The following is a 12,956-nucleotide window of genomic DNA, read 5'->3' as shown; positions in this document are numbered from 1 at the left end:
ACTTAGCGAAGAGTTGTAATGCAAACCCAGTATTTCATTTTGACATCTCCCATTAAAGTTTTTTTTTTATATAGAAGATTTTCTATCAGAAAGTTTTTATTGGGTGTTGGGGGGGTGGGGGTAGGGAAGAGCAGGGATTTTTTGTAGCACAGAAAAAATGTATCATTAATTTGTAAAACAATTCAGTAAACAAAATTACTCACGCCGCTCTCAAATCCTCAGGTACATCCACTGTGCATTTAAAGAAGGTATTTTTTTTGACAGTTTTATTTTGATTGACAGGTCGAAGTCGTTCAAATGTGACTATTTCATTGTAAGTGGCATCACAAGCAGCATACTCAATGACATAAAACTAAAAGACACCAAAATACTTTAAAAATCCTATGGGAACATAAATAATGCTCCTCAAATGAAGTGCTAATTACCTTATTCATCATAACAAGCAGACCCTCCCCCTGAGGCATAAATTAGGAAGCCGAGCTTAGTCATAGCAATATGATTTGCCTAAACTGATTAAAGGTTTTTAGAGGGTGTGAACCCTGTTGGTCCTCACATGCTGGAAATAAGTCTCCAGACAACAGCTTTTGTGTTTGAAAACAGAACACAAAAGGAACGGACGGCCTAATGAAGTTTTGAAGTGTGCACTCAATTGTTCCAGAAGGAGGCTTTTGAAACAAAACTCAGAGTTAAATTAATATTTACAGAAACCAAGAGTTGAAATGTTTCCCTGGAAACACATTACAAAGCCAAGTTAATATCACTTACTTCTCCTTTCATCATTCTAACTTTAGCCAACCACCATCCACATGGTTCTTGGTCATTTGCTCTTGAATAAACCTTTAAGAGGAAAAATTCCATTAAACTAAAAAACAATGTTAATCAGCTTTTGTCACAAGAGCTAGGCCCCAATAAATATAAGGATGGCAAAAATATTGCCATACTGAAATGGGATATACTGACCACAAATTTAATAAAAATGGTATGTACAATTAAATACCACAATTCAAAATAAAGTAGAGCCCCTTTTTTAGTAATTTGGAAATCAATAAATTCTTTCATTATTCCAAGTTCATGGCAGTTAGTAAACATAAAATCGTATTTTAAAGAAATGTTCAACAGGAGGTTGTTTTACACACATAGTAAAAGGCCAGGGTCTTTTCTGGATTTGTCAACACTTTTTACCAAAATTAAGAGTACTTTCCAGAAAGCGATAAACCCAATTTTGAAATTTCTCCAAATATATGACATTTAAATCTGTTTGTGAAGGAACTTAAAATACACTAAAATTTTAGCTGAACAAAAATGATATAATCAATGTTATTAACATGAGGTTATAAAAGTTTTCATTAAATATTAGAGCTGACTATGATACAGTAGCATGTTTCACATAAATTCAATACATGAAAGATGGGAATAGAGTAGTCTCAAAAAGGACCTCACAAACACTGATTTTAAGACCCAAGACTGTTCTAGCAGAAGAGTTTGGAAAATCTACCAATGGGTTTTAAAATATACCAAAGAAATAAATATAAACAATTATAGACAGGCATTCAAGGTGGATTTGGGAATAACCTTGGGATTAGGGAATCTTAAAACTGCACATGAATAAACCGTATTATTAAAAAGAACCGCGAGAAAAAAGGGAGTTAAGAGGAGGAGGAGGGATGATACATCTCATCAAGATCCCATGAATTCTATTTTAGCTTTTTACTTTTCCTTAGGAGCAGAAAGAACTATTCTGAAGGATTCTTATTCTGTGAATTTTAGTTCTCTTTTGGAGCCCCCAAATGTAGAGATCTTATTTTTCATATATTTTAAAAACATTTCCCGATCTCTCCAATATTCTTATCAATATTTCCAGCTATATTTGTGGTTGCAGGACACAGCTGAGGTTATCAGAATGTTTTTACTTTTCATCATTTATTGGACAGACAGTATTTTCAAATGAAGGTCTTTCATGATTGCTAGAAAAAAAATGCAGAGGACTGCAGCATGCTAACGATACAGAGCAGTGGTTCTCAACCTGCGGGTCTCAACCCCTTTGGGGTTGAACGACCCTTTCACAGGGGTCACCCGATTCATAACAGTAGCAAAATTAGTTGTTAATTAGCAAAGAAAGTAATTTTATGCCTGGGCGGGGGGTCACCACCACATGAAGAACAGTATTAAAGGGTCACGGTGTAAGAAGGTTAAGAACCACTGATATCGAGCAAATACCGTATATGCTCGAGTATAAGCCACCCCAAATATTAGCAGAGGCACCTAATTTTACCACAAAAACTGCATTTAAGTACATGCTGGAAAAACTTAGCTGATATACGAGTACATAAGGGAAGAATATTGGATTATGTAATAGCCAGATAATATTCTAACTTGAAAGTTTATGAATAGTGAATTATTTTAAAGTAAAAATACAGTATTCTCAATTACTCAATGAACAAATGAGATCAATTGTCAAGCAAAATTCTGGGTCAATAACCTGGATCACTCCATTTATCTAAAACACATGAGAGTATTCTTTAATTTTTTTATTATATTGCTGCATCAAATTTTATTTCCTCTAGTTTGTAAGACCGAAAAAAAAAAAATTCTAGCGGAGGGGTTTGTTTCCAATGGATTCGTCAAATCCAAATAGTTACAAACAAAGCATTTGGGGGCTTATCTTCATATTAAGACTACCAAAAGTTCAAAATATTCTTCGTACAGTACATTCTAATCATACAAACTAAAATGAAATAGAATGAGCTAGAACTTATTAGAAGAATTTACCCACAGTGAACACATGTCCTCAAAACAGCAACAAAAAAAGGAAAGGCTGGATTTGTCTTATTTCCATTTTGATTACAATGTCCATTTTTTATTGCATTATCCTTTTGTTTGTCTTGGGATTGTTTGTGAAATGATGTTTAAAAACAGTAAGAACGATAAAAATGGTCTAGTAAATGGCAGTGTCCATTTTTCCTAGTAGATGAAGAGCTAAAACGAAGACAATGCAAAGAACTAGAGTGGCAGTATTCATCACAAGCACTTCAAACCAATCAGATTGGAGTAACATGGTTTGGACCAGATATAACACGTTTATGCCTCAAGTTTCTTTGACTGAAAAGATGGATCCAAGCATTTCACCCACCACTCATTTGTCAGTTTGGCGTACTGTGCTGGCATGCATGTTGATGGGATACTGCAAGCTGGGTCACTTATATTTCAAACGTGAAGGGGAAAAATGGTGAGATTTGTAAAGGGTGCCTCTAGAAGACAAAGCCTAATATGACAAGACAGTCAAGGACCTGAAGTCCAAAGGGAAGAACACGCCCAACATTCCTCAAGGTGAAAGAATTGAAGCAAAAAATTCAAGCTTTGAATTGCAACATTACAGAATTCCATGGGAAAAATACTGACCTACAAGTATCAAGAGATATAAGCAATACTGGATCACTCTTTGAAACATCCAACCATTTCAAGATATAGTTATGTGATCCAGAACTGATGGTACTGAAGGAAGAAGTTCAAGTTGAACTGAAGCCATTGGCAAAAAACAAGGCCCCAAGAATTGAAGCATATCAATTAAACTAGTCTATGGCAAGAAATCAGAAATACTGAAGAAAAAAAGCAAAACAGACCAGTATTTGTGCTCATTCCAAAGAAAAGTGACTAAACAGAACACAAAAATTATCACGCAAGATCATTACAACCACATTCAAGTAAAATTTTGCTAATATTACAATTATCATGCATCAATTATTCTTCAGTCTTCATTTTTTCATTCTCCAGCTTCACATACATATAAAGCAACAGAAAATACCATGGCTTGGATCCAGTGTGCTTTATTCTTCAAAGTGACATCTTTGGGTTTTTCACACTGTCCAGAGATCTTCTCTACAGATTTGCCTAATGCAATACGCCATCTGATTTCCTGACGGCTGCTTCCAGGAGCACTGACTGCGAATCCAAGTAAAATGAAATTCTTGACAAATATCATCTTTTCTCCATTTATCATGACATGGTTTTGGTGTTCCAGTTATTTGTTTTCTTTACTCAATTCTGACTCATGCCAATGCTCTAGAACAGGGCAGAACTGCCCTAATGAGTTTCCAAGACTCTACTTAACAGAGTAGAAAGCTTCCTCCTTCCCCTCAAGAGCAGCTGGTGATTTAGAACTGCTAGCCTCGCAGTTAACAGCCCAACATATAACCCACTACACTAAGAGGGCTCCTTGTTTTAATCCTTAGTGAAGACTGTAGTCTTTGGTGGCAATTAGTACATACTTCAAGTCCTCTTCCCTTTCTACACGATAGGTTATGTCACCGACATAGCCCACGTCTTTTTTATCAGGCTTCCTCCAATCCAGATGGCTCTTTTCAGTCTTGCTTCTTGGAATTGCTCAACAAACAGATTGAATACATTTGGTGAAAGGATACAAACTAATGCATACCTTCCTCGATTTTAAGCCACTCAGTGTCCCCTTGTTTTGTTCAAATGACTTCTTCTTGATCTTTGTATAGGGTTCTGTTAGAGGATAATTAAATATTCTGAAATTCCCGTTCTCTGCAATGTTATTCAAAATTTATTATGATCCACATAGGGCAATGCTTTTGCAGAATCCATAAAACAGACATATATCTTTCTGCTATTTTCTACTTTCAATCAAGAGTCAAGTGATATCAGCAATGATATCGCTCATGTCATAGCCTCTTCTGAATCTGATTTAATTTTCTGCCATGATGTACTACTGCAATCATTTTTTAAACTGTCTTCAACATTTTACTTGTGTGTGATATCAATGATACTGTTCAATAATTTCTGCTCTCGTTTGCATCGCCTTTCTTTGAAATGGGAACAAATATGGATTTCTGTTAACATCATAGAAGCGAGAATGCCTAACAAACACAGGGATAACTGTTTCAGATTACATGTTAGAGGATAAATACATAATATTAAGTAAGGATCATGGCCCAGCCAAGATGAAACATGTTTTTCAGGGACACAATTTAATCCTTAACAGCCTATGTCACAAGAACATTAACTTGCCAATTTTCTTTCACTAGTGACACTAAGTAAGGAATTTCACGGTTCAAAAACCTTTGAAATTTAAAATTTAAAATGCCATGTATACTCATGTATAAGCTAAGTTTTTCAGCACATTTTTAATGCAGTTTTTGTGATAAAAATTAGGTGCCTTGGTTGTTATTCAGGTCCGCTTATACTCAAGTACGCCAAAAAGCCATGAAAAAAACCAAAAACTAATGAAGGCGTATAAAATAACCTATCAGCTTGAGAAGTCAATGCGTATACGTTAGCATAGATATGGTCTAAATGTACACATATCCTTGTGATGTAAATATCCATCTACAGATATGGGGAGGCTCCGAGTGTTACGAATAAAGTCGGTATCTTTTAAATTCTCCTTTTACATAAGCTTTTTGAAGCTTCATATTTTTGGTGGTACAGTGGTTATGCATTGGGCTGAGATCTACATGGTGGGCAGTTCAAAAGCACCAGCAGCTCCACAGAAGAAAGACTGGGCTTTCTACTCCCATAAACAGTTAGTCTTGCAGACCTATGAGTCAACAGTGACTCCATCGCAGTGAGTTTGATTTTGTTTGGTCATATTTTTAATTTTTCTCCTGCCCCCACAAATAACTATTGTTCGTGTTTCATTATAAATAGAACATACTATATAAACAGCTCTTCATTTTTATATCACATTAAACTTTATGACCTACCATATTTTCAGAGTTATTGTACTTAGCAAAACCAGCCAGAAAAGCAAATACTTACAAATGGCTTCCCTATAGCATTACAAACTATGACGCTAATTCAATATACTATAATTTCATCTAATTCTCATAAACTGGCTGGAATGAAACAACTAGCAACCCAGCAAACATAATATTTAAATTTAAAAGTTTTAAATGAAATGAAATGCCAGTACATGCTAATTTCTGACTCACACAAGAGTGTAAGTTTCATATGGTCAAATCTAAATAAATGACAGAAGAAAACTCAATGGAAAGTTCTACCTTGTTCATTTTTGTTCTAAATTAATTAGTAATGACTAAATTTATGTCATTTATTTCATCTTTGGAGGAAAGGTTCTTGTTGCTGCAAAAGAATGAGTTTGGAACAAAACTGATCACACCCTGTGAATACAATGGGATGCATTAGAGAATAGTAATCAGAACAACTGAACCTAGTTATCAACTTCTCAACCTTCAGGATATTTATCTTTAGACAAGTTAATAAACTATTTGGTACAATATATCCAAGGCCCTCAAAAGATCATTATGTTAGACTGAGGTAATCTGTTCACAGTCTGTCAGTGCTGCTCTTGGACAATTTGGCAGGACCATGTGTCTCAATAGATTAGCAGTCATATGATGGCGGAATTTAGCACTGATACAATAATCCCACATCCTGTGATCTGATGTTCAATCAGTTGTAAGGCAGTTAGGGTGGGATGCAGCACCCTTACTCAGGCCACAGCCCTGAACTGATGAAAGAAGATTTGCCGTGGAAGTGCTCCCTGCATCACTTTGGATCTAAAAGAGCTAACAGGAATGAGAAGGGAGGCAGAGGGACTTGACAACCTGATTACCACCCCAGAAGAACAGGGAGCGGAGTCCATCTTTGGAACTCAGAACCCCATACTAGGGACCTACCAGACCCAGGGGAACACTGACACTTAGACACAGAGACACAACCAAGCAACACTAAGCCTACACATGTCGCAAGAAACAAGGACCTTTCCCCAAACGGGACAGAAAGACTTTCCCTAGAGCTGGCGTCCTGGCTTCTGGCCTTGTATACTGAGCTGATTGATAAAGCTGGTTATTTGTCATAGCAGCAATACATAATGAAGAGTGCTATGTGCAAATTGAAGGATACTGGTATTACTAACATAGTTGTCAAAAGCAGAGAAACAAGACTGGTTGATAACTTAAATAACTGATACACAGGTAGCCCCTAACTTATACAGGGCCTGTTTTAACTCTTAGTTCGGAGTCAAATAGTACCAGACTTTTACATTTTTAATGGCCTTTTATGGTCAGTATCTTTACAGGTGCAATCTTTGAGCATGTCCAAGTGAACCTCTAACAATGATAACATCAGCAAATTACATACTGCAATAATGCATGTAATTCTTATAATCAACAATAAAATGCACCAAATATAAATAGTAAATTTGGTTTGTTATAAATTGAATATTTTGCTAAATCAGAGATTCCCTGTATTAAACATAGAATTTTATGCAACGAATTACTCTGAAGAAGACAATCAATTTAAGTGTATTAAAAAGCAGCATGTGTAGTGTTTATGCGCTGAGCTGTGATCCACATGGTCAGCAGCATGAAGACCAGGCTTTCTACTTCCATATATAGTTAGTCTAAGAAATCCACATGGGGTTGCAACGGAACCAGAATTGACACCATGGCAGTAAGTGTTTAGATGGTAGATAGACAGATAGATAATGTTTTATAAATGCTGCAGAAATCCTAAAGATACCATTTTTAATACCCACACAGAAAATTGCATTGATCTCTATACACAGAAATATAAATTCTTTCATGTAGTGATTTTAAAACTGCCTGTGAGAACACAACAGATTTAGCCATAGTGGGAGGGCAAATATACTTACACTAGAGAGTCTACTTTACTTTCTCTAATTCGGAATCATTTCGTTTTCTTTATTAAGCTCTATTGCTTTTAATTCATAAGGAGGAGATGACTTCAAAAAACAAAGCACCGACAACTAGAATTCCTAAACACTCCAGGTCAAATGAATAGCTTACTAATAAATAATGACCCCCCCCCAAATAAAATTAATTCATGAATGACAAACAAACTTTTTTTCCTGCTAAGTACCGTAAATTTTTTAAGAGTTGAAAAAGTAAAAAATTAACATCTTAATTTCAGATGATTTTCAAAATGTTAAAAAACAAACTTTATAAAAACTGAATTCCGAAATATATGGAAGTACACTAAAACACTGTGAGACCATTAATTTATAAATCAATCCATCTCTTATATTGTCATGCTGGTGAGGAGGAACAGAGAGGATGATCCAGGAACACTACCCCTAAGCAGCTCACCAATGTGAACAACAGCCTCTTCATCTGTTTATTTACACTACCAAAAAGAGGGTAAACTCAACTCACTGTCAATAGGACAGGGCAGAACTGCCCCTGAGAGTTTCTAAAACTGTAAGCCTTTAGGAAGAGGAAAGCCCACCTTTCACCTTTGGAGAAGCTGGTGGTTTCAAACTGCTGACCTTGCGTATTGAAGCATAACCACTATGCCACCAGAATCCCTCAAATGTAGTATGTGAAGAACCAACGAAAAGAAGCATAAAAAGCACTCTCTCCAAGTTTGTAATTGCAGAACATTTGTAAATCTAAATCACTCTTTATGTGCCCCAACTCATCACAAACTGCAGAAGGAAAAAACTAGAAATAATCTGAAAACATCTTGTATCCATCCACACAGGAAGGCATTAATTAGAAGATGATGTTTAACACAAAGGGGGGAGAGAAGATTGTAACACATTCTGTGTCATCTAAATCTAGTGACTATGGTAAGAGTGACCGCCAACAGCTTCACGGCTGCGATCCATGCTGTCGGTTAGGTGCTATCCAGTCTGTCCCCACCCATCGTGACCCCACACAACATGAAATGCTGCCGGTCCGGAGCCACCCTCACAATGGTGCTTACATTTGCAGAAGCCCATTGTTGCAGCCACTGTGCCAATCATGTCCTGGAGATCTACCCTCTACTTTGCCAAGCATGATGTCCTTCTCCAGGGACTACTCCCTACTAACAACATATCCGAAGGAAGTCAAACCAAGTCTCACCATCCATGCCTCTAAGGAACACTCGAATGTACTTCTTGCAAGACAGAACCCATAATACAAAGTATTCTACTTCACACTCCATATTCTGATTTTAAACAGTCACTCTGCCACTTTGTTTCCACATCAGGTTCCTCAAATGGGTCACTATGCATCTGTGGAATCTCTCATTCAAGGACTTCCAGATTTCCAGTTATCGATCTAGTACACCCACATTTTATAAATTCAGGTCTGTTTCAATTTCATTGTGTTAGCTATGACTGAAATTCAAACTGGTTTAATGTCTTGATTTTTTGCTTTCATTTGCTTTCTGTAATTTAAAATCTTTCCACCTATTTCTAGGCCACTCAAAACAATGCAATATACTATTATTTCACGTTGTTATGTAACAATTTTCATTATCACTATCATTTTTTAAGGCACAAAAATAACCTTTAAAATACCTACCTCTACTTCATCTCCTTCACTAATTTCTTTTTTTATATCAGGTGGTGGTGGTAATCTAACTTCATTAAATGGAACCTGGCGTTCTGGTTGCCAACTGAAAAATTGGAAAAGACACCAATTAAAAATAGCTTATTCAATGAGCCCCCAATATGAAAGCTATAGGAATACTACAAACCTCAATTTATCGTTTATCTTTTCCTTAAGGAAAGCCACTTTCATTTATGTATTTTTCCAAGAAATTAGTTAAGCTAGAATATATTTTGTAAAATTCTAGATGAACTTTGTAAAAAATGAAATAACTGACACTACTATTAGTAACTACACATAACCTTCCTAATTACTTATCTTAAACATAGAACAGTACACATTTTCACAGTAAAAACTGAAGATTTGTTATGTTTTATCTACAGAGCTGCCAAGTAGGTAGCAGTAGGATCAAATTATTTCAAAAAATTTTACAATTACATGAGACCAGTCAAGAAGGAACATATGAAGCAGCTGTTGAGCAGACACCTTTTCTCTAAGTGACTAATAAACAGAACAATTCTTTCTGACCTTTAATTAAATGTTGCTCCTTCAGAACCCTTTAATACAACATACTATCTTTCCCATATGCAGAACAAAACTTTTGGACTACCTATTCGTTACAACAGCTATAAAACTGAAATCATTTCTTATTAATACTAAGCAATTCAAAGATGACTTTCTTATTCTGACCCATTAGTTGCCCCTGCATTGGTTCCAAACTGCTTGGTACTGCACCATCCTCCCAATCACTGATATGCTTAAAACCAATGTGCTGCTGCGGAAGATCTTCCTTGATACTTTAGCAAGCATGATGTGATTCTGCCTACTAGTAGAATTTGAGGGCCTTCCACAGTATCATCTCAACATTTTGGGTAGTTGTTTTTTAGTTTTTAATTCAAGTATGTGATTTCATGTGTGCCATGTATTTCTGCATCAACTAGCAAGCGAGTCCATGTATTTGGTAAAATGTTTGTTTTTTAAAAAGTGATGAGTAAATTGTTAGCAGAAAAATTACATAAGGGACATCATAATGAACTCATAAAATAATGAAACAATCAAAGACCCCGTCCCAGAAGAAAAATAATTTTTCCACTGGCAATGGGAAACACCAGAAAGAAGCATATCTTTAAAATTAAGATCTTAACAAAAAACACTTACTTATTTTCAAAGACAACTGTGAGAGAATCTTCATGAACATCTTTGATAAATCCCTGCAAAAGATAAAAATGCTGTTAAAGCTCATCAGTACGCAGCCAAACATTAAAAAGATTGGAAATGCAGAGACAATGTGAAGTACTTAAAATAAGCAAGGGTTTCAGACAGTGCAAGATATGACAAAATAATAATTTATAATTATCAAGGGTTCTTGAGGGAGGGGGTATGGTGAGGGAGGGGAAAAATGAGGAGCTGATGCCAGGGACTTAAGTGGAGAGAAAATGTTGAGAATGATGAAGGCAATGAATGTACAAATGTGCTTTACACAATTGATGCATGTATGGATTGTGGTAAGAGTTGTATGAGCCCCTAATACAATTATTTTAAATATATAAATAAATAAACAAGAGTTTAATTTCCATCTCCATCATTTAATAATGACTTATGAGACATTTTCAATATGAAGGAAACCTCAAAAAGTTCCTGGAAATCTTTCATATCTTGGAATTTAATATCTCCACTAATTTTTGAGGCCCCCTTCATATTATCTTAGAAAGTTATTTCACTTCTTTCAACTGCAATTTTCACAAAGTATCCCCTAAATCAAAATGAAATTTAAAAATGGAGTAAGTGCATGTATATCCTGGAATATCACAGGTATTAGCTGATAGTAAACTGAGTTAGGCACAAGTTAGTTCTCTGATCACACACTCAGGCTGTCAGCCTTCCGGGATTCATATTCCAGTTCCACCACTCTTATAACCTTGAACATAGTTTTAACTTAACATGAGTTGGTAAAGATAGCATGCTTTGTGGAATTATGAAATAATTCCTATACAGCAATGTATCAGACAGAGATTAGGTACTATTTTTTAGGACATAGATATTAAATTTCATAAAATGCAGGTTGAAAACTAAACTTTGCCATTAACTAATCTTATTTCTCCTAGTACATCTCTTCCCCCTTCACTTAAAAAAAAACTGCTTTTATGAGTACCTTGCCTCAAAACCAATTTAAATTTAATATGCGGGTTAGTAAAAAAGTACTATTACTGGGAGGTTCCACTTCAAACATGCATGGGGTTTTATTCTAGCATGTCTATTATCTGCCTCCATAATCAGTGGATGGCTGCAGCCAAGTTCTCTCAAGGGGTGACAAAACTGTAGCTTCCAAAGGGATATTGTTGGTTCAATTAAATCCAAGGCAAAGAGGTCAGCTCAAACAATGAACTTTTGAAATTCCTATGTGATAATCTTGATATTGTCTCAAAGGACACATATAGGATGATCACTGGACCTTATGATATACACATTTAAAAATATGGAAGCTGACCTAGTGAAGGAAAAAAGCCAGGCAAATTGCACCAAGAATTTTTTTTTCTGATCACGATAATGCGCCTTTGAGAGTGGTAAGTGCTGGCTGTACTGTAAGAATTTTGTTGGGAAACCTTACCTCAGCCCTAATCTTGCCCTTCAAGATTTCTTTTGTTCACCAAATTCAAAGAACATTGAAGAGAAATTATCAAGTCTTTCAAAGATCTCAAAAGTGCAATTTTGACATGAGTATAAATCAAAGAGCAGATTTCTTCCAGAGTTAGTGAGATGGCAGCACTGCAAGGTACACAGCATAAATGCACATTATCCTAAATGAAGAACTAGTTGTGAAACTATACCTTCGCATTTCTAGTTTTGTTGAATAAGTGTTTCTATAATTTTATAGCAATAGTTTTTCACTTATACTTGCCATATATGCTTAATGAAAATCAATGGTCATTTCCTAGCCATAAAATTAATTACAAATTTTGTCATTCTTCACTATCGTTTGATTAATTCCTCACTATCATTTGATTAATATAGCTAAAAGAATTCACAGTATCTGGTAAACTTAAGAGAAAAAACACCTTGGATGTTGAGTAAGAAAATTACTCTAAAAGACTCATCATTTAGATAAAATACTTCTACTACGATGTAACAATGAATAACTTATACAAGCACTGATTTATACAACACTTAAAATTACTGTGTCAGAACAGAAACTCAACCCTAGTCGTGTTCTCCTGCACCCCTTGAGCCACTGGCATTTAGGTGGAGATTTTTTAAAAAGCATAGCCACTAAAAAACGAATCGCACGCAGGTGCAGTCACACAGCGCCACGGGAAGAATTGTGCCCTCCCAAAAGTATATGTTGTAAATCCTAACACCTACACTGTGGAGAAGATACCTTGTGGGTCAGGGCTAGGCATTTAGGCTGCTAAGTGAAAGGTTGGAATCCTGAGCTTCACAGCCACTACATGGAAAAGAGATGTGGTAGTCTGTGCCTAGAAAGATTTCAGCCCTAGAAATGGGGCAGTTCTACTCTTCCAATTTGGGGATCATTTGCTGGATTATTAAGGACTAAGATGCACACTAGACAAAAAAGACAGCCAAAATGGGGGTGGGGAATTTGTCATGCTTCAAAGTTTGTGGCAAAATAAAACAACA

At 35.8% G+C, this 12,956-nt stretch overlaps 1 protein-coding gene across 3 annotated transcripts in view; it reads right to left on the bottom strand.

Moving 5' to 3' along the window:
- FXR1 (FMR1 autosomal homolog 1) overlaps positions 1 to 12,956 on the bottom strand; it is a 68,722-nt gene that overhangs the window by 26,366 nt on the left and 29,400 nt on the right. For all 3 annotated transcript variants that reach the window (XM_075556084.1, XM_075556086.1, XM_075556085.1), the window contains exons 2-5: positions 10,479 to 10,531; positions 9,294 to 9,387; positions 766 to 837; positions 204 to 352 (exon numbers count right to left, since the gene is read on the bottom strand). In XM_075556084.1, coding sequence (XP_075412199.1) covers positions 204 to 352; positions 766 to 837; positions 9,294 to 9,387; positions 10,479 to 10,531 — 368 coding nt within the window. The remainder of the gene's footprint in view (positions 1 to 203; positions 353 to 765; positions 838 to 9,293; positions 9,388 to 10,478; positions 10,532 to 12,956) is intronic.

This window comes from Tenrec ecaudatus, chromosome 8 (genome assembly GCF_050624435.1).
Source record: "Tenrec ecaudatus isolate mTenEca1 chromosome 8, mTenEca1.hap1, whole genome shotgun sequence".
In the NCBI taxonomy this organism is placed as follows: domain Eukaryota; kingdom Metazoa; phylum Chordata; class Mammalia; order Afrosoricida; family Tenrecidae; genus Tenrec; species Tenrec ecaudatus.
The sequence above is the reverse complement of the archived record's forward strand: the minus strand, read 5'-3'. Positions and strand labels throughout refer to the sequence as shown.